At 51.9% G+C, this 21,633-nt stretch overlaps 1 protein-coding gene across 4 annotated transcripts; it reads right to left on the reverse strand.

Annotated features, from left to right (window-relative positions):
- Positions 1-6,216: 6,216 nt before the first annotated feature.
- On the reverse strand, positions 6,217-21,624 carry PABPC4 (poly(A) binding protein, cytoplasmic 4 (inducible form)). 4 transcript variants are annotated; one of them, XM_004678830.2, is made up of 16 exons: positions 20,918-21,624; positions 17,929-18,122; positions 16,273-16,388; positions 14,908-15,047; positions 14,464-14,558; positions 13,660-13,797; positions 13,057-13,152; positions 10,515-10,787; positions 10,091-10,178; positions 9,856-9,975; positions 9,293-9,379; positions 9,073-9,200; positions 8,111-8,204; positions 7,345-7,475; positions 7,066-7,168; positions 6,217-6,518 (listed from the first exon to the last, which is right to left on the reverse strand). In XM_004678830.2, the coding sequence occupies exons 1-15, from the start codon at positions 21,108-21,110 to the stop codon at positions 7,079-7,081; spliced, it is 1,983 nt and encodes a 660-aa protein (XP_004678887.1). In that variant the 5' UTR covers positions 21,111-21,624; the 3' UTR covers positions 6,217-6,518; positions 7,066-7,078. The 4 variants fall into 4 exon arrangements, with proteins under 4 accessions (XP_004678887.1, XP_004678889.1, XP_004678888.1 ...); XM_004678831.2 differs by having other exon boundaries at positions 6,224-6,518; positions 9,904-9,975; XM_004678832.2 differs by lacking the exon at positions 9,293-9,379.
- Between the last annotated feature and the right edge of the window lie 9 nt (positions 21,625-21,633).

Genomic DNA, 21,633 nt, shown 5'->3' on the forward strand with positions numbered 1-21,633 from the left:
ATAATGGGTACAGACATTTGCTCAGAGAAGTGGGAGCTAAAAGAGACTCAGACGCGCCCTCTAGCGGTCACGTCATGTAATGCTTTCTGGAGGAAATGACACCTGACTGAGTTTGGTCCAAAGGGCCCTAAAGGATGCCGGGGCCTAAAGGGGGGCTTAGAGGAGGGGGGGAGCATGAGGAGCCACTGATTTGTGGCCTATGAAGACTACACCATGGCTGGCGCTGGGGCTCCCCTGCGTTGCATGAGGACTGTCTCCCACCCCTTTTCTGTGCTGGAGTCGATGGCCCCGACACCTAACAGAACAGACTTGTGAGTGTCCTAAATACTCAGATATTTATTGCAGGCTTATTATGCCAGATCTGCTGCTCCAGAACACAACGGTGAGCGAGAGAAGACAGAGCCTGGCCCTCTCGAGGCTGACATTCTCAGAAGGGAGACCAAAAACGAATAAACAAACGAGTACATTTATAGTACCAGGTGGTCAATAAATGAAGAAAAAGCAAGGTGAAGAAAAAGCAAGGTGATTACAAAGAACAACGGGGTAGGAAACCTGTCCCACAGAGCAAGGGGCCAGCTGGCAGGCTGGGGATCACTCAGGTGGAGTGATCTTCCTCACTGAAGGAAGGTGGCTCCAGAGACGGGGGTTGTCGAGGAGGCTGAGGGGGAGCTCACATCCGTGAGCCTGGGGAGGTCCCAGCCCAGCGCCCTGGTTATGTTGTGCCAGGTTTCCAGTTCCCAAAGACCACCAAGGAACCGATTCCGATGCAAAGCACACGAGGGCCTTTATTGCAAGCTTGAGCCTGGGCTCCCAATATGCAGTGGTGCAGCAGCCGAAGTTGACAGCCCTGAGCTCAGGGCAGGCAGGGTTTTTATTGCAGAACAGGGCAGTTTTGGCCCAGCACAGGGGAGTTTTAGCTGAGCAGTACATTGACTGGTGGACATTGAACAAAGTTATCTTGTCTTAACCCTGTTGATCTATGCATGTAAGATGTGACCTTGACTACTCGGCCTGCATACCTTAGGATAGCTGACATTTTCCTGATAGGTACTGGTTACTTGCCTACTTGCTAATTGGCTGTTGCTATGGGATGAGCAAGATTAGGACATTTACAGTTAAATTTGGCCTTGGCGCCTTGTTGATAACCGAAACTTAGGCCTGGCTGGTTCAGAAGCATTCTGAAGCCTGTCATGGCGTCAGTTTGGTCTTTCAGTTACAGCACGGGAGGGCTGTCGAGATGTTGGGACTGATGATGGCTACAAAGCATTGCTCTGAATGCAGAGTGCAGATTTGCCGACAGGAGGAAGAGGCAATATCTTCCCCAGAGGACCTTGGGGTGGAAGGGTGAGGAGTGTCTGGACCAGGAAGAGAACTGAAGACAGGTGCGTCTGACACGTGGGTGATGGAGGAGAGGATCAGCTGCTTCTGATCAAGCAGCTGGGTGGTGCATCATTGACTAAACCAGGCTAAAGGGGATGTTTGAGGGGGAAGAGAAAGCGATGATTGCACATGTGGGTCTGAGATGTCCGGGGGAGAGGATAGGCAGCTGGTTGGGTGGGAGCCGGGCACTCGGGAGAGAGCAGATGAAGACTTAAATGTTGGTGGGATTAATTCAGAGACTTCACCAGAAGCCCCCCCGGGTAGGATGGGATTGTCTTGGGGGGGGGGGGGGGGGCCGAGGGGGGGGTGGATTGTGAAGTGTTCAGTAGGGTAATACTGCCCCCTTGAGGCAAGTGGGGAACCCCAGTTACGATATTGGCGTAAAATGGGAAGGTGGTGGGAACCCAGATATCTGCCAAAGTCCCATCTCACAAAGAACTATTATTCTAAACCCCCATAAACTTCCAAGTGCCTAACAAACATGCCTACATGAGGAAAGTCTGTTCATGATTTGAACCTAGAACTGATACTACTTTATATATAAATTCTTTACGTTGAAAATTTCTAGAAATAGACCATGAAACTGAGGGCACATTTAACTTTTTTGTTTAGAATTTTCCCAAGACTTTCACCGTATCAGAAAATCCTTTTGCAGCAACTCTGTTGACATGCTCCAGCCACAGGGACGCATTTAAATCTTTCGATACATAGCTGGGACCAAGGATTTAATGATTATTCTGGTATCAGTTATGTTCCTATCATTTTCCTTCATATTGCGATCACAGCATAATGCTATTTTTTTTTAACTATGTGTTGGAAGGATATATTAGCTTTGTTTTCACCTAGTAAAGTACTAACTGAGCTAATGGGCTAAGAAGCATTAAGTCAAGAGTGAGTACAGATAAAGAGAAAGGTTGAGCTTTGCGTGCCTCTAGTAAGATCGGGGTCAGAGAAGAGACAGTGAAACTGAGGAGCAAGTGTCGCCAAGACAAGAGGAGAGGCGTCCGGCCAGCACGTGAAGAGTGGGGCGAAGGGGCCCCCACCCAGTGGCTGCCCCTGTTGGTGGGAGGAGCCTGACCTGCGGCAAAATGGAGGCTGTGGCCTCTGTGATAAGGGCGAGGTGGGTGGGGAGGAAGTCCCTGGAGTGAGCCAAGGGAAGACACCGAGCCTGTGAGTCTCCGTAACTCTTAGGAAACTCTCATGGGGTGAGGGTTGGGGGTGCCCTGGTGGCACAAGGGTTTAAGTTTCAGTTATTGGCAGCCACTGCAGCTCCAGGCCAGGGGGCTGACCCACATGGCGCCGCGGACCTCTCCTGTCTCTCCCACTGTTCCTCACTCTGTCTCTGGTGAGTCCTCTCAACCCCCTCTCCTGCACCTCTGGCCTGCACTTGTATACCTAAAAAAAAAAAAAAAAAAAAAAAAAAGGTGACCCTCCCTGGTGGTGCAACGGGTTAACGGGTTAGGATGCAGCACTACAAGTGAGCTGCTGCTGTTCTAGTTGAGAGTTCGATCCCCGCCCCGGAGGTGCCCACATGACGCAACAAAACCCCCCCGGACCCGCCCGCTGCTCCCCTCAGCAGTGTACGTCAATCTGCCTGTTCTGCTCCCCGCTCTGTCTCTGGTGAATCCTCTCACTGCCCCTGCACCTCTGGCCTGTACCCCACTTCTGTATGCACAAATAAATCCAAAAAAATAAAAAAAGACAACAGAAACTCTGATGCAAGGACCAAATGAATTGGAGGGCAACATGGGGTCCAGAGAGGGGTTCTGGGTCACTTGCGAGCTGATAGTGGCAAGGGCTCCTGGGAGGGGGAGGGGCCGGGGCACAGACGCAGGTGTAGGTGCAGGAGAGGGCGGTGGCCCCAGCTGGAGCAGGCACGGAGCAGGCGCAGGCAGGCGGCAGATCTGAACACGGGAAGGCACAGCAGCTCTCTCCCACCAACTGTTTCCATCGCTCAGTGAGATCAGAGCAGCCCCGCCACCAGGAAGTGTTAGGGCAACACTGGGGAGCAGAGAGGGGTGTTTGTTTTCTCCTCACGCTGTGACTGAGGAGAGTGGCCCGGAGGATGGCCGTAAGCCCCGGCCGGGCACTCAGACTGAGAGAGGGAGGTCGTGGGCTGCAGGCCAGGGCACCGAGGCCCCAAAGGCATGGGCAAGGCAGGCCAGCTGTGCAGTGGGGCACTAGACACCTGGAGCCTTGGACTCAGGACATGTGATCCCCGCCAGTGTCGTGTCCATGTTGGCTTTCTGATTTTGACATCTCACTCACTTTCTTGGGAAATGAACACGAAAGTTATCTGGTGGGAAGGTGCCAGGCTGCTCACCAAGCCCTGGCTGTCCATGAGTATGTCCAGAGAGGAGCGGGGACGATGCTTACATTCACCCTTAAACAGCGGACGGTGTGGGGAAGAGGCAAAGAAAGGGTTATGTGGTTCCTTGTTCTAGTCTTGTAACATTTCTGTGAGCTTGAAATGGCATGAAGTTACGAAAACAGTAATACGCCGCTGTAGCAGAACCAAGCTAGGATGCTGCTGGAACAAGCCCAGAGACTCAAGGCAGTCTCTCAGAAAACCTTTCCAGTGTGACCTTTTTGGAAAAGGGAGGTCACGGGAGAGATGAAGCAGGGACAGGAGGGCTGCCGCAGAGGCTAATGGCAGAAGGATGGTGCTGGGAGGAGCCGAAGAAACGTCATGCTCTGTAACAAACCACAGGATGTTTCTCTCCACTGCTTACCGTTGTGACTGATCAACATTAAAATACGTGGCTTGAAATAAAAATGATTATGGGTAAGGGTCACTATGAAGGTGGCAGAGCATAAAAACACACAACTGTCGACAGCATTTATCTCTAGATGAACTAGAGACAGTGAGGAGGAAAAACACTACTCCTGAACGTCCACCCTGACGGACTGTAACTGTCCAGGGGAGAGGCGAGGGGGGCGGGGGGGGGAGTCTCCTCTTGAGGGCAGATGGCAAAAAGGGAGGGGGGCCGGGAGGGGTGGTGGTGTAGCTCTCGGGGGTGTGAACCACGCCTGGAACTTTGAAGCGTCTTCTAAGATCACTTCCTACTCATCCTCACTCTACAGTCTGCACGTAAAATGATCAGAAATCAAAGCTGCCAAATGGTTCCAACATGAAGGAAGACCTTCTTCAAATGCAACAGGCTCTCACTCTTCCTAAATTTCAGCCCCCGCCACACCCTGGCCTGTCCTCAGAGCACTCCTCCCCTGCCAGCCTGCACAGCCGCGCAGGCCTAAAACGCCCTCCTGAGCTTCATTACCTGCCAGACACACTAGGGGACAGGCAAGGACTCGCTTACTGCACGGCGGGATGTCTCCAAAGGAGTAAAAGCAGCTTGTGGCTCACCCCTCGGCCAGCTGAGCCTTCTGAACTAACGCCCTCCATGCTCCCAGCACCACCGCCACTGCAGCAGCGAGGGGTCACAGCGGTGTGAGCAAGTTGGCCTGTGAGGTACACTTGTGCCCCCATTTCTCCTTAGACCTACAGTTCAGCCCCTGGTTAGAGTTCCCTCGTTCTCCTCTGCAGCATCAGACAAGTCCAAGAAAGCACAAATCTGACTGTACCGGGCCCTGCTCCTGCGCCATTTCATAGTGCGACAAAAGACCAGCAGACCTCCCCCAGCCTCTTTTCCCACCGAGGCGACCACTTTGCAACTCTGGGCCTTCAAGGCTGCTCTCCACTCAAGCGACACCCTTGCTCCCACATTCTGGCTGCCTCCTGATCTCGGAAACCCAGCTCTGGCTTCAGCACCTCCAGGAAATCTGCATCCCTCCCCTCCAACCAGGTGGCTCAGTCAGGCCCAAAAACCCCAAGTCCAACCCTGAAAAATACTGTTGCCTCCCAGTGCTCCCCAAGCCTGCAGTGGGGCTGCTCCCCATTTCCCAGGTCTTCTGGAAAGCCCTCCCACCAAGGGGGTCAGGGCTGCAGCATCTATGAATGGACATGTGCTGAGATGGCTGAACAGATCTCATCTTCTGAGTCCAGGGTCAGAGGGCCTCTGGAAAATGCTAGAACCAATAAAGTTGGCAGATTCACTGTGCCATTCACAGGCTGAGGAGGGGAGGACATTCCCACAACAGCCAGCCTGGGCCCCCATGTAGACCACTCTGCTCCCCACCTCCACTCAACCCCAGCTGTCTGGGACACCTGCCCTCCCCAACAGCAACTCACCTATGAAGAACCGCGGCAGCCACCTTTCTTCCAGCCCAAGCCCCACCCACTTCACCAGGCAGCGCGGGGAGACACGGTCAGGCAGAACTGGGTTTGGAGAGGCAGCCAGTCATCAACAGAAAACACGGGAGAGTGGAGGAGTCCAGATTGGGTCTTTAAGAGTGGTTAAGGTGAATGGGGGCGGGGAGCCTTGCCAGGAGTCAAACGGGCGGGCGCAGCACAAGGGATCTGCTCCCGCAAGGACGGGACAGGCCTGTCCTTCAGGACAGCCTCCTGGCCGGCAGCCCGTCAGGATGCAGGGCGGGACTGGGCGACTAACACCGACCAACAGCCGCCAGTCGGAGGTGGCCCGCACACACGCGCACGCAAGTGTGCCTCGCCAGCACCAACTCCATCGTGAACCCCAGACTGGCCCGCGAGACCCCAGAGCTGCTCTGCTCAGACTTGAGTCCCCTGTAAGTTGCCCGGGGCAGCCGGGCCCTCCTGATGAGTGCAATGGGACGCCCGCCCTGAACAACCTGCCAGTAGCCCCCAGGAAGCGATTTGGAACTTCACCCAACCCTCCCCAGCTTAAAATTACTTCCAGTGAAAACTGGCATTTATGAACAAAAGCACTGTCAGAGTAAAGCAATGAGGACAGGTGCGGGTTTGTGGAGATTTTTTTCTTTATTGAGAAACTGAAGACTTGGGTACATCAAATAAAACCAATTTCTGGGGGACAGAAACAAAACCCACAATAGAAAAAAAAAGTTAACACTAGCTGGGCCATCGAAGAACCCAGAGAATATATTCTTTTAATTGAAAAATTCTAGGTGCTTCATAATTGACCTTTTGATACAAAATGACCTATTAAATTTTAACTGTGGTTCTTGGTGTTGAGGTCCATAGAAGCTAGGAAATCTTCAAACCTCTGGGCTGAATTCCTGGAGGGCTATTTGGCTTCTGAGTCCTGGGGAAAAAGCAGCGCCATGAGAGAACTCCAGTCCCCGCGAGCCCTCGGAGCAGTCTTCCACTCAGCACACCACCACCTGCGGCGGCGTCTGCTCCTACGTCGCACAGGACCTTTGAGGGGCCCCAGGCCTCTCGCCACTACAGCCCCCAAGCCCAAAGGCTGATGTCATCACCCTGTAACAGGAGGGGGCGTGTGTCCCTCCCAAGGTGAGGCCACCACTGTGCCCCAGAAATAAGCAGCGGCTGCACACAGCTGACCTCACTGGCCTCAGGCCAAACCAGGCGGCTTTGGGAATACAGCAAAGAGGGCGTCCTGGTCACTAGGCCTCACCTACAAAGCAACTCTAGAGTCTCCCAGGCTCTCTTGATGGAGACACTTACACTCGCTCCTTGTCATTTACCACCTTTCCCCATTTCAATCCATCCAGACGACAAAAACGCAGATGGCAGCTGCCCGTGTTATCAAGGTATCGGCAGAAATCAAACCATTCCAGAGAGCATTTACAAGTCAAACCATTATGGAAAATAAAAACAGCCACACATACGTTTCTTCCTTGTCTAAGAGGTAGCAGCAGCAACCGCGCCTGCCTTCTGGGCGGCTTCTTTCTTGGCGTGGTGAGCCTGCAGAACTGCCACAGCCTCATCCACCTGGGAGAAACTTCCAGGACTCAGTGAAATAGCCCCCACCCCGCCCCGCCCTGCTGTCCAAGGCCCAGGGTGTCTTCTGGTGCTGACCACTCTCCCCAGAGCCCACGCCACAGGTGGACACGGGAGGTTGCAGACGGCAGTCCCCCAAGCAGAGCTGCGGCTGCCGGCCTGCTCACCTTGGAGCGGAGCGACTCAGGGGACTCCAGCATGTGCAGCAGCTCCGAGTTGTCGATCTCCAGCAGCATCCCCGTGATCTTTCCCGCCAGGTTCGAGTGCATTGTTTGGATGAGCGGGAACAAGCGCTCTCCTGTGGGGAGACTCCAGATTAAAATCCAGGTGGAGGGCCCCCTACTGGCACTGAGGGTTAAGCCGAAGCACTAGGAAGCATCCACAGCCACTGCAGAACGAGTTCAGTCCCCGGCCAGGAACTACCCACATGGCGCAGAAAACTTCTCCTGTCTCACCCACTGCTCCCTTCGGCCGTGTATTTCAGTAGATCCACCTGTTCTGCTCCCCACTGTCTCTGGTGAACCCTCTCACCTCTGACCTGCACCCCAAGCTCTTATATGTATAAATACAGTCGTTAAAAAATAAAATCCAGGCCCTCCCTGGTGGCGCAGTGGGTTAAAGCACAGCACTAAGTAGCTAAAGCCACTTCAGCAAGTTAGACACCCCCCAGGAGGTGACCACATGGCGCCGCAGACACCCCCTGACCCGCCCGCTGCTCCCCTCAGCAGTGTACTTCTGTCAGTCGGCCTGTTCTGCTCCCCACCCTGTCTCTGGTGAATCCTCTCACCACCCCTACACCTCTGGCCTATACACCAGTTCTGTGTGCATAAATAAATAAATCTTAAAAAAAAAAAAAAATCCAGGTGTAGTTCTAGTAATGGACAGTTCAGTCCCTGGCTCTTGTCCCTTCCTCCACAACACGGGGTCACTTACCCAGCATCTGCTTCTGTTCCTGGGGGGGTGCTGCAGCCAGCATGGAGGCGGTCAGGGGCTCCTGCCCCTGCACGTGGACAGCAGGCTGGGCTGCCTGGGAACCAGGAGAAATGCGTTAGCACCAAGCAGACACTTGACAGTGCTCAAAAGCCTGATCGCCCAACATCAGAAAGGTTAAGGGGTTGATGGAAGATCATGGGCCTGAGCGGGTGAGGGGAGCAGAAGTGGTGGCACATGAACACAGCCAATCACCGTGAAAGCAGACTGCTGCTGGACGATGACTGCAACAGGAGAAAACAGCGGGAGACGCTGAGCGGTCACCATCAGTTCAACTTACTCAAGGTCAACGATTGTAATTCACCCAAGGAGATCAAGAATTCGAAGCCTTGTTAATAAGGATCATGAACACTTTCCTGAAAATCTCTGTAGGGTGAGCTCCCAAGAGACTGGGTTCAGGGGTGACTACCCAAACCTTGGAATTCACAAGTCACCTCCACGCTGTCAGCACACAACGCCGTGCCAGTCAGTCCTAACAGCAGGGCCTCGTGGGCAAAGGACAGGACACGCAGCCTCAAGCTCTGGGAGGTGACCGACCTGAAGAGCACGGGGTTGGGGCGTGGCCGCTTGAAGTCAGCAACCAACTAGCGGTGGCTCAGCTCACCGAATGAGGGGCGCAGGTCGAGAGACAGCAAGCCCCAGCTGAACACCCTGAAGCTGGACGCCTCCTCTATGAGGTCACCCTGTGCACAACTCAGGACCAAGGATGCAGGTGGACGAGCAGTGAGACAGAGGCCCAGAGGCTGAGCCAGGACAGGAGCTACTGTCCTGGGCCACTTTGGAGTCAACCTCTATTAGAACACTTCCAAGCCCCTGGGGTCCCGAGTGTCCCTAAAGAGCAGGGTCACCACAGGACACAGCAGGCACTGAACACCTGTTCGAGGACCAGGCCTGGGTGACCTCACCTGCAGAGGCTGTATGGCAGGGTGGGGGCTGCGGACACTGGAGGTATATTTGTAAGGTGTGACAGCCCGAGGGGCGGCGGCAGCAACAGCAGCGCGAGGAGCTAAGTTCTGCACAGCTGTGGGAACACCTTAGGGGAAGAACAAATAAAATTAAATCCCATCAGTCTGGGCAAAGACCCGTCAAATCCCCTTTCCCCATTCTGTGTGCATCCAATACCACCTCCAGACTGGCAGCTGTCAGTCAGCCCTTGCTGGGCGGCACCAGCCCCACCAAAGTCCATAGCCAAGCGGTCCGGGCACTCAGACCCTACAACAGACCAGCAAATGCACATCAGTGTTGGCAGCAGATGTCCAACTGGTCACGTCCCACGGAAGAAGAAATTCCAAAGCACGGCCACACAACACACCACACACAGGGTCACGACTGCTACGTTCCAGGAAGAGCTGACGTGACATACAACTCTTCACCTCTCAGCGCACAGGACCTAGTCTGCAAAACAGTTTTCTTGCGTATCCAAACCCACCCAAAAGGTGTCTCTGCAGTCATCCGGCCAACAGACTTCTACAATTAACCTTTTCCATGTGAGTGACCCTGGACTGGGCCAGGTTTCGAGCGGCCAATGCTCCTAAGTGCATATCCTCTCTGCTCCTATGTAAGCGTACAACTGAGACTGCAGAAGCAGGGCTGGAGAACGAGCCGAACAAACTGACCAACGCTGGGCAAAGCCTAGCCAACCTGGCCCCTCCTCCCCGGGCCACGCTCCTCAAGGCCAGTTTGCTCACCGACTCTCTGAGCGGTAGTAGGGAGGCCACGAGAGGCCGGAGCATTACCAGTTGGAGCCAGATGGCGAAGAGCTGGACGAGGCCCAGACTGGCGGATAGCACTTGGCATTCCTTGGAAGCCTGGGAAAGACAAAACTGCACCTCAGAGACAACAGCGTGCTCCAGGACGCAGGCTGTGCCTCAGAGCAGAGGGACAGGCACAATGTGGTTCACCTCAGGGTCCCCCACTACCTACCTTGAGGTCTCCCACCTTGCTGCCAGCGTGGATTAGGCCTCATCTGTGCTAGCTGGTTAGGCGTGTAATACGGAGGCCTGCCCTGAGCCTGCAAGGAAGAACACCCACGTCCTTTTTCTCAAGGACATGACCCACAGGAGAGCTAGCTCCTGCCACCTGCTACCAAGCCGAGACTAACTACTTGGGAGGAGGTTGTCTACTTAAAAGCTAGGAGAGGGAGTGAGCAAGGATTCTGTCACATTACCCACACCACTGTGTCTGTGGGCAAGGGGTGTGTGAAACCACGTTAGTAAGTCCTTCCTCATTTTGCTTAAAGGATCCTAAACTCTGACGACCTGCTCCCCAGGACTGCAGAAACAGCTGTCAACGGGCAGGTTCCAAAGCACTGTGAGCTAGGGCAGACCCACCCGGGGCGCAGACCCACCTGGGGCACTGCCGGCACAAAGTAGCCGCCAGCGGCAGGCTGGAACTGGTTCAGGATGGCACTGGCAGGCAGGGCTCTCATCCCAGCCACCCGCTGCATATACTGGTTGGTCAGGTGAGCCTTTCTCTCCTCCTTCCTCTGTGCCAGGGCGACATAGAGTGGCTTGGAGCCCACAATGCGTCCATTCATCTCAGTGACTGCCTTGGTGGCCTCTTCGGGAGAGGAGAAGCAGACAAAGCCAAATCCTTTGCTCCTGCCTTCCTCAAGCATCACCTATGAAATGAGACCAGCTGCTTCAGAAAAAGATGCTTGTGTCGGGGGACAACCACAGATAGAGGAGGCACCAATGCTACAATCGGGGCTCTCACCCCTGCCCCAGGATGGGCCCAGGCCAATCAAGCCACACACCCTCTAAGGGCTCGCATTCTCTTTTTCAGTCCCGACCCTAAGTTCTCAAATATGGCATGGCGAACCATACTGGGGCTGAGGATGACACCTGGAGCCAGATGCCCTCCGAGGGTGGGACAGCAGTGTCAAGCCATCTATTTGCAAGTTGCCTGCCTGAGCACTTGGCGAACAAAACGTGAGTGAGCGTCCCGGCAAGGTCACCCTATGCTTCTGCAATATCCTGGGGCAGGGTCATTCAACCACTCACAGCTGCCACTGCTCCAATGGGAGCAGCAGCAGGAAGACGACCAGCTGGATTCCAGTGCCAGCTCCCCGCGAATTTTAGGTCATTTAACAAGCAGAGTCCCAATGTCTATGACAGACACGTAAGAGGGGAACAGCTCAAGTCATACAGCTACTGGGCCGGCTGGTCTGTTTTCAGTCAGTCCTGCACAAACGGCCTTTCCTTCCCCTCAACCACTCCCTCGGAAGCACGGCTAACCGCATGACCGTGGGTGCAGCACTGTGTGCCTTAGCTCCTGTCTAAAGTGAAGCTGTGCATCAGCCTGACCAGCTACCTAGCAGTGAGGTGGACCAGTAAGGTGTGTGGAAAGAATGAGATGCTCTCATCTTGAAAGCAGCCTGCAAAACTTCAAATTAGGTTTTTCTTTTGCTCTCTTCTTGCAAATGCCAACTTGATTCCTCTTCTGGTAAGCAAGACTCTCCTTGCACTGGATGTCAGTCAAGAGGTGATAAAAACAAAAGGTGAAGGGGGCCTACCTGGTGGCTCAGTGGTTAGTCAGGACGACCACTGCCGCAGCCTGAGTCCCATTCTCAGCCAGGGGAGCTGACCCACAAATGGCGCAGCAGATCTCTCCTGTCCTGCCGCTACTCCCCTCAGCAGTGTACTTCAGTCACTCCACCTGTTCTGTTTCCCACTGTCTCTGGTGAACCCTCTCACCACCACCCCCAACCCGTATCTCTGGCCTATACCCCTGTTCTTGAATGCATAAATAAATAAAAATCTTAAAAACAACAAAGGGCTACAGAACTGGGGAAACCACTCAGGATGGCGGCTCCTGGTCAACAACCTAACTACCGTCCTTGATGATGCTCCAGGGTGTAAGCGACTTAAGCTAAGGCCTAGGGCAGAATCACCAAGTCTCTACCAGCCCTCCAGTTCTCCCTTCTAATCCCCTGGAGGACTGCCATCTACTGCACCTCTGCCTAACACAAATAACTAGGCTCTGCGTCAGGACGTGACCCAGAACTTTTCGGAGCCAAAGTGCAGCACACTATCCTCATTCAAGCAGCATTCTCATGCTCAAGGACTCAAATTTTTTCTCTTTAAATTGGGATTCATACTTACCCTAACTTGGTTGATATAAATAACAAAGAAAATGATACACATGGCAATACTTTCTTCTTTTCCTAATTTTAAAATAAGGATGCTCTCAGCCTCAGTTCTAAAATCCTCAACACTTTTATTCAAGGAGAAATTGTGGCAGAGTTGTAGAGACAGGCCCCAAGATAAGTGGAATACAACCCGTCTGGATTTGCTCTGCTCATACTGTAGCACCATCTGTCCCCACACCAGCACGAAACAGCAAAGAATGGGAAAGATTCAGGTGCAGCCCTCCCTGGTGGCGCAGCAGGTTAAAGCGCAGCACTAAGAAGCTAAAGCCACTTCAATCCCCGCCCCAGAGGTGACCACATGGCGCGGCAGACCTCTCCTGACCCGCCCGCTGCTCCCCTCAGCAGTGTACTTCATCGATCTGCCTGTTCTGCTCCCCACTCTGTCTCTGGGGAATCCTCCCCTGCACCTCTGGCCTGTACCCAGTTCTGTATGCACAAATAAATCTTTTAAAAAAGATTCCAGTGCTCTGGGAGGTTGGCAGGGAAGGACTGGGTTGGAGTCATGTCCACACTCCAGTGCCTGGTGGGCCAAGCACTGTGAAACTAATGAAACGTCATTCTCCAAAACATGTGGCTCAGATGAGTACATGAAGACCAGGAAAGAACCTATGTTAATATGGGTGTTCCTCTGCGGAATAACACAATTTAGATCCCATTCCTCCAACAAAACAAAGGTCAACAGATGTCTAAAGGACACTGGGAATGCTCTTAGCATCAAAGCTCAGTAAGAATAAAATACCTTGGCACTAGTGATTGATCCAAAAGGTGAGAATTCTTTCCGTAACTTCTCATCATCGATAGTGTCATCCAAGTTTTTAATGTAGAGATTCACACCCTGAAGAAGAAGAGTCACTGTTACAGGTCCTGTATCCCCGAAGTCAGTTCCCAAAGTATAAGCCCACACCAGCAGGTAAAATCCCCATCTAAGGAGTCAGAATTCTGAAACCCAGCAGAATTCCATGTTTTCTCACACAAGTCCAGCAAGTGACTCTGACAGACTCAGCTAGCAGACAGCAGCCCTAGACCGGCCAATCGGCCGCGGCCACACACGGACCTCGGGCCGCACAGCCACTCCACTGACCACCGCCCCCAAGCAGGGATCTTCCCCCAGCAAGGAGGGACCACTTAAGCGGAAGGAACGCACATAACTAAGAAAAGACAGAATAAATGAATAAATTAAACCAATGGCCTTTTTTCTCTAAGCACTGCTACAATTTGGTGATTTTGCAAGAAATGGTCAGAGCAGACTCCAAGCCCCTCCAGACAGTCTGCTAGACTGTGCGAACGCTGCGCTACTATTTCACAGGAATCCCCCCCGCAGGCTGCGCCAAGATGACCTCACCTGATAACGACTAATTCGCTCTTGTTTCAGCTGTTCAAATTTCCGTTTTAATTCGGCTTGCCGTTCCACTTTCTTCTGGGCGCGGCCTACAAATATAACTTTGCCACTGATTTCTTTTCCATTCATCTCTTCCACGGCCTAGAGGAAATAAAACACATCTTTCAATGAAGAGGCAGAGGTAGGCCCCTCGCTCCAGAGGTCTGCAAGTCCCACCAAATATTCTAGGAAAAAGAAATCTTCCTTATATAGGGCTTTTAAAAACCAATTTTATTCTGTCTATAAAGCATAAGCAAATCCAAACTTCTTCAGCAGTAAAATGGGATTAATACTTAGATGGTTATTGGTCCTGATAACAGGAAAAACATTAGTACAGTTGTATAAATACAAGCATGGTAGACATGAGTGTAAGTTGATCATCTAGTTGACATTAGATGTTTAGATTCTTCTGTGGCGCTGTCAAGGATGCTAAGGGTCTAGAACATTTCAGAAGAAGCTGCTGTGGAGTTGTCCAGGTGGCCCTCTTAGGCGTTAAGAGTTGTCTCACCTATGAATGGGAACCAACACCTGCCCTATTCTCTTAAAGGATGAACAGCTGACATGACAGGCTATGTGCCAAGTGCTCTGGAAATAGTTCGATGAGATATTAACACACGAACTCCCTCAGGAAGCCAATTCCAAAGTACAGGAACTGAGCGTCACTACTGGATACAGACAACTCCGGTTCCACTCAACTACATGCTAGCAAGGCCCGGAACACACCTGGGCCACTTCCTACCAATTTCCCCACCCTCGTGGTGCTCTCACCTTATTGGCATCCTCGTGTTTTTCGTAACTCACAAAGCCAAAGCCTTTGGATTTCCCACTGGGATCTCTCATCACCTTGACACTTAGGGTCTTACCTATTACCAAAGGACAGAACTATTAGTAACACCATCTCCACACAGCGCAAGGAGAAGGCTTCCTCTAGGAACCCCCTTGAAGCAAACCTCTTTTGGAACCCAGACAGACTCTATGAGGAAGAGGCATGGGACTGGCCTTCTAATTCTGCCCCAGCTGCTGAGACAGCCTGGGGGATGGGACAAGGCGGGTGAAGCCAGGCGCCTGGAGTCTACGCCTATCTACCCTGTGACCTCTGCCATGCAAGACTTTTCCTTCTGGGCCTAGGTGCGCTCTCCCCTCAAACACAAGTAGATGAATTCCAGGTGGACTGTAAGAGGGGACACACTGGGGCAAAGTAGCCCGACGTACCGAACTGGCTGAATAGCTCTTTGAGACTCTCATCATCCACCTCTTCACCAAAGTTTTTGATATAAACATTGGTAAATTCCTTGGCTTTGGCTCCAAGCTCAGCTTCCCGTTCTTTTCGAGACTTGAATCTGCCCACAAACCTAAAAAGAAACCATGAAAAAAAGTGATCACCCAGAGAAAGAAAACATGATTTCCAGGGGCCCACAGGAATACAAGTTAAAGGCTGACAGGAGAGGTTAAAACACACAAGTCCCCATCCAACCACCAAGAGAGCAAGCTCAGAGGTACCCCCAGAAGAGAGAGAAAAGAGGCAGGACTGTCTGTCCTGCGAGGTCCAGCCCCAGGGTCCCTGGCTCAGACCAGGGCTATCCTACCACGTCACACTGCCTTCGTGAAGAAACCTGGTGACCACGTTTTAAAACGTTCATTTCTGTGCATCTATGTAAATGCATAGAAAAGGTCTGGAAGGATATAAACCAAACTGTTAACAGTGGTTAATCTTAGGAGTAAGGTTGTTGGAATGATAAAATGGCCTTTGCTTTCTCACTTTCTTCATTCTGTTGCTGTTTGCTTAATAGGAAAATGCATTCATGTTGAAACTTTTTACTTCTTTCTAGTGAGACCTTTGGGAGATCTGACCAGAGCAGTAAGTACTCTAATGCAACCCATCGCCCTTGTTCACCACCACAAACAGGCAGAATCTATTTGTCCTTAGCATAGCCAAAACTTGTTCACTCTCCTATCCTTGCACGTTAGCTAAGACCCCCTCTTGCTCCAATCTGTGATTACCACACCAAAGCCACAAGGTCTATCATGAGGAGCATCTGCTGCAATGATGTTTTTCATTGTAACCGATTAATTGTGATACCTGCCTTTTCTTTGATTAGCAGGCCACTGAGTCAAAAGGTAGCCAAGTGGAGACCTGGGGACAATTTGGCATCAACCACTAGCAAGAGACCCCACACAGGCCCAAGTCACAGGAAAGCCAAGGTCACATAGCTAGCATATAGCTCCTGGTCAGTCCAGGGCCCTCTCCACTCTGCCGCTGGCCAAGACCCTTGCTCAGAGTAGGCTTAGAGCTGCCTTCTAGCCAGCCCCAGTAGCCAATGCTCACAAAACCCATGGACAGATGCTTTTAAGGGGGAGGCGGCAGGCAGGCCATGGCTTGGGCAGGGAGCCCACCTTGGCGAGTCAAAAGGGCTGCCACGGCTCGGGCAGGGAGACTCACCAGCCCTGGAGTGGAGAGGTAGGAGCAGGCCACACTTGGGCCGAGAGAACCAGTAGCCGCCTTGTGTGCCAGTTAATACCGAGGTGGGGCCACGGCTGGCTCATGCGATGGTTGTTGCTCCGGACTGGGACACTCACACTTTGCGGTCATTGAGGAGCATGCCATTCATCTTCTCGATGGCCTTGTCGGCAGCCTCTTGGGTCTCGAAGTGGACAAAGGCATAACCCTTAGAGCCGTTCTCATCACACACCACCTGTCAAAGACAAGGCGGGCCACTTTAGAACTTGTGGCCAGCTCAAGATGCTAGAACCCCATCATCTCCAAATCAGGGTCTCCTGGGTCTGCGAGGCCTGCAGCCGACCCTGGTCAATGAGGCAGGAGGGGTCAAGACCAGCCTTGGTAATGCAGGCCATAAGCATTCTGTCTGGCAGCCCACATGCACCAAAAAGAGAAATGCCTTTTCAAAAGTTTATTCCTATTGTTTCTGGCTTGGAAAAAATCCTCCTTGTGCCAGTGACATGTCACCTCCTTCCCACATGGTGTGGCCACTGGCCATGAGCCCAGGTTACATCAGAAAAGGCGAAGTGGGCTATTCCCAGACTGCTGTCTTTCTCCCTGGGAAGACAACCCAGCAATGCTCATGTATTGTTTTTAATTCAGACTAGCTTTTATCTGTGATTCTTCCTCAAGTACAGCATATGATCATTTTGATGTTATGTATGTGGAATGTGAATAACAGAATCGGTATTCTCTGTAGCCAGCCATTTGAGGTCTTTTTAAGAACTTTCTCTTCTATGCGGCAATATACAGTGCTTTATTTTAGCAAAGCACATATAATCACTGCCATTCTCTTCATTCCCATTTGCCTCAAGACATCTGATTAGCAGGGACCCCAAGAATCCAATGACTCAACGAACATCTTTGGGTCTAGTATCTACATACAGTAACAAGTCAGGATGGTGAAGCCTGTAGTGGCAGCTGACTGCTCGCCTGTCTAGCCCAGCTCGGGGTGCTCTGTACAGTGATGTTTCCCTCAGGATCACTGCCTGTGGCAGCTGCCGGCCGTCCACCATGGGAAATGTGTATGACTCCACTCACCTCAACAGTCCACCCTGCTGGACTTTCAGAAATAGTCTGAGTGAGGGATAAAGGAGGGGAGGCAGGAAGATGCAGCAAGCAAGGCTTTTCTAACACCTGGCACAGCACTGTCACCCAGCAGTGCTCCCCGCTCCCCGAATGACCAGCAGTCACTATTACAGGCTGCCTCTACTCCAAACATTAACTGCTTCATCAAAAAAGATTTAGAGAACTGAGTGCAAAACCATGGTGCTGACCAAAAAAAAAAAAAAAAAAAAAAAAAAAAAACACCCCCTTTTTAAACCTCAACAGAATTTCATTCTCTTGTGAAGTCAAACATGTAAAGCAGTACAACCTGTACGAGAGTAGACTTGTGTTTCTAGAATGACTGAGTAAAGCTTCCTAGAGGCCAGAGGCACTGGTCTAGTCCTCCCCCAGCCCCAAGAGAAACCTTTCGATTGCCTTCCGCAGCTAGAAAACAGGAAGGATATTTCAGGCAGAGAGAAGAATAAACAAAGAGACCAAACACCTGCTAGTTATGCTGGGTTGTGGCACAAGATTATTGACAGGGAACATTTAGACTTCAGAGCCATTTCCAGCATTTTGAAAATTATCATATTCCATTTTACCAAGCCTGGGGCAATTTTCTATTTAGAATTTACCTTGTTTTCAAGATTCAGTAACTATTCTGCTGAAATAATTTAGTCAATGTTTACCTTGCAGGACAGAATGTTTCCAAAAGCAGAGAAAGTATCATAAAGTGCCTTGTTATCTATAGATTTGTCCAGGTTCTTGATGAAGACGTTTCCCACACCAGATTTTCTCAGAGAGGGATCCCTCTGCGACCACATGATACGAATTGGCTTTCCCTTAATCACATCAAAGTTCATGGTGTCCAAGGCACGCTCAGCTACAAGAGAGAAACATTTTGGTCAAGGATATACAACGTCACCTTGTTTGAAACTGTCACCAATTCCAGGAACTCCAGGACTTTTCAAGGTAATCTTGCTGATAAAAAGAAAACTATCAAAATTAAAGGGCACCAGATTCCTCTATCCCAGTGCTAGAGAGGGGAGAGTGAGTTCTAGCCAATCACTGCTTCACAGAAAATTTAACCCCTCTCGGGGTCTGCATGCCCACTGTAAGGGGGGACTTAGGTGGGAATATAAATGGCCTCATGGCACTAAGTTCACGTAATACCTCACATTTGACTAAGCTTTAGTATTTGCTAAAGCTTTTACAGCTTATTACACCCATTGACTCAGGTGGGATAGTTGAAATGCATTTTTTTTTTAAGATTTACTTATTTATGCACATAAGAACTGGGGGTACAGCCCAGAGGTGTGGGGGTCAGAGGATTCACCAGAGATGGCATGGGGAGAACAGGCAAATCGACTGAAATACACTGCTGAGAGGGGCAGCATGTGAGACAGGAGAGGTCTGCTACATCATGTGGGTCAGCTCCCTGACAGGGGATTGAACTTGTGCTGCAGTGGCTGGTGATAGCTTGACAGTGCTGAGACTTAACTCCTGTGCCATAGGGATGCCAGCCTGAAATGCATTATTTAAAAAAGGAGCAGTTATGTGCAGGGTGACTACAGGTACAGGAAACAGTAAGAAGCTAACACCAGAATTTCAATATGGTACTGCAAAGTTATCAACCAATTGCCCTTACCTACAAATTGTCTATACATGACAAAGGACAAACCTATTAAGTAAAAAAGTGTTGCTATCCCTAAATTCAGCAATTTCCTGTATTTTCGATTACTAAAAAAAATCGACTTAGACAAAAACCTCATTTATCCCAAAGATAAGATACTAATGGTCACACATGCAAATGTTCTGTCTCTATTATGATAGACAAGGATAAAATCAAACCTTTGTGCACAGAGGATAGACAGTGCAGGTGGGACCTACACCTGGGGACCCCAGGCCTTCTGAATGCTTAGTCTGAGTTCTAGGCGACTCTAGGACTTCAGGTGTCCTAATGTCACAGTGCCATGAGATGCTTCCTTAGCTTTCCAAGTAAGCCATACTAAGGGACCAAAAGCTACTACTTAGCACTGCCTGCCAGCAGCACACACTTCTCGACTGGTAGTGACAAGGACCTGGAGTTGGTGGCAATTCAGTGACGTCACCCAGAATCATCTCCACAGGGGGATGAAGAAAGAAGATTGTCCTGCCTCAAGGCCCATGTCACGCAAAAAGGGACAAATTCTACACCTCTGTCCCTCCACAAGTTCTGTTGGCAAGAGTGTGTACTCTTCTCACTCATTTCCAATCACTTTCCCATCATCCTAAGATGGGCTTGTTCCACTTGGATGGGGAAAGAAGAGACAGGGCAGATCCAAGTTGAGACACGTTCAGACACATAAGAGCTCAGTGGTGGTGGCTGTCTGGGACCCCAAACAGTGTCCATGATTAGTGAAGGTTCCCACTCCCAGCCCCCTTGTCTATTTCCAGACCAGGCTACAGAAGGCAAGTCAGCTTAGCCTGACAAATCTGGCCACACGTATTTATAGCAGGGAGAGGTCCTACAGAGGTATGTGTTGGCAGACACACAGACCAATGGCTTCAGCTACTACCTCAAAGTGACAGGATTTTTGTTCAGATGAGTCAAGAAGGTAGGCCACAGCTAATGTATCCACTCCTGCCTCTAACAAGGCTCTGCAGCTAGACAGATGCACAGACCCTTCTGTCTCAGTCCAAGTGTGGTCTCAGCTATGTTCTGGGCAAGCAACATTCTCTATGCTTCGTGGTGAAGAAAGTGGGGACAAAAATAGGGACCTGGAGATCCTCTGCCACAGAATGGCTTGCTTCTTTCTGGCAGTAATGGTCTCTACAGTTGTTCCCTTTTAATCTGGAGTCACGTGCAGCCCCTGATTAGGTTTCCGCTGGCCTTGCTCCTGCCACGCCTGTGGCATACCTCTGTGCTCCAAGCTAAGGCCCTGATCTGAGCTGGCAGGGCATTGCATGGGCAGTCCCAGCTTAGTGTCCAACTCCGCGGTTCCTTCTCCTCAGGAGTGCTGTTTTCTTCAGATGGGATGAAGGAAGGGCTCTGACAAGTGCAAAGCGCTGTCCACAGGTGAAGTGACTGACCATCCCCACCAGACTAGTGGTCCCCAGGACTACCTGGATACCCTTCTCCACCAGCCCAGGCCTCTTCCAGAGCAAGAATGCTTTCCCAAGTTCACGCAGGCTGCTCCTACGCAGCCTACCTGGCCCAAAAGATCCCTTATCAGCCACAAAATCAGACTTAGTCTGGGGTAGGAGCAGCAGCTTTGCCAGCTAAAATTTCTGCAAGAATCGTGTTTCAACCATCCTGCTTTTTTTGGCAGACCTCATGGGCAAGAGCCCATCTATGCCCACTGACCAGGCAGGACTAACCAACAGCCCGATCCCCTGGGGCAGAGGCACACTCAGAGCAATGGCAGTGACTTCCCTCTGATCCTCTTTTAGTCTCCTTGGGTTCCAACCCACAGCCACCACTGATTAGCCCAAGGTCACCCAGTTAGCAAGTGGTGAAAACAAGACTGAAACTCCAGTCATCTGATGCCAAGAACCGAGGTTTCTGCCCTTGCATCCCAGTATGGCTCGAGAGGCAACGTGCTGCCCCCCTCCATGGGGGGGGGGGCCGGCTTCGAGGGGGACTCCTAAGATTCCCCAGGGACCCCACGAGCCTGTGCACACACAGCGCGTACTCACCGTCAGCCGGCTGCTGGAAGTTGACGTAGGCATAGCCCAGGGAGCGGCGGGTGATCATATCGCGGCAGACCCGGATGGACAGCACAGGCCCCGCAGGACTGAACTTTTCATACAGCATGGCCTCGGTGACGTCCGAGTGCAGGTCACCCACGTACAAGGAGGCCATGGGGTAGCTGCTGGCCGCAGCGTTCATCTCCCCAGCCCCCACCACCCCGAGGCCCGCCAGGAGGACTTCTTATCGGGCCCACACAGGACAAAACGAGCTCTTCTCGGGCCGGGCCGCGCCGCGCCGCGGCTCACAGGTGGCAGAGGGCAGCGCAGCGAGGCTGGCGCGGGGACAGGACGGAGAGAGGCGCGGGGGTCGCGACGCTCGTCGGAGCCTGCGAACCCGCAGACAAAAGGCCCTCAAAAACAATATGGCCCTCCCCGGGAGTTTGTCTTTTCCAGCTGTCCGGGTTTGAAGCTCCAAACGTCAGGGGCGGGGGCAAAATATTAAAATGGGGACTCCCCACCAGATTTCCACGAATCCTTCCAGCGACACCCCAACGGTGCCCACGGCGGCCTCCGGACCGGCGTTTCTCTATAAATATAGGCCTCGGGCTCCTGGCGGTTTAAGATTACAGCAGCCAGGGGAAGAGGGAAACAAAATATTTGTCGGTGCCGACTCGGCCAGCCCCGGCGGCAGGGCGCGCGGCCGCCTCCCACGCCGGGCCGGC

Source organism: Condylura cristata, unplaced genomic scaffold (genome assembly GCF_000260355.1).
Source record: "Condylura cristata isolate star-nosed mole 26May11 unplaced genomic scaffold, ConCri1.0 scaffold00008, whole genome shotgun sequence".
Classification (NCBI taxonomy): Eukaryota; Metazoa; Chordata; class Mammalia; order Eulipotyphla; family Talpidae; genus Condylura; species Condylura cristata.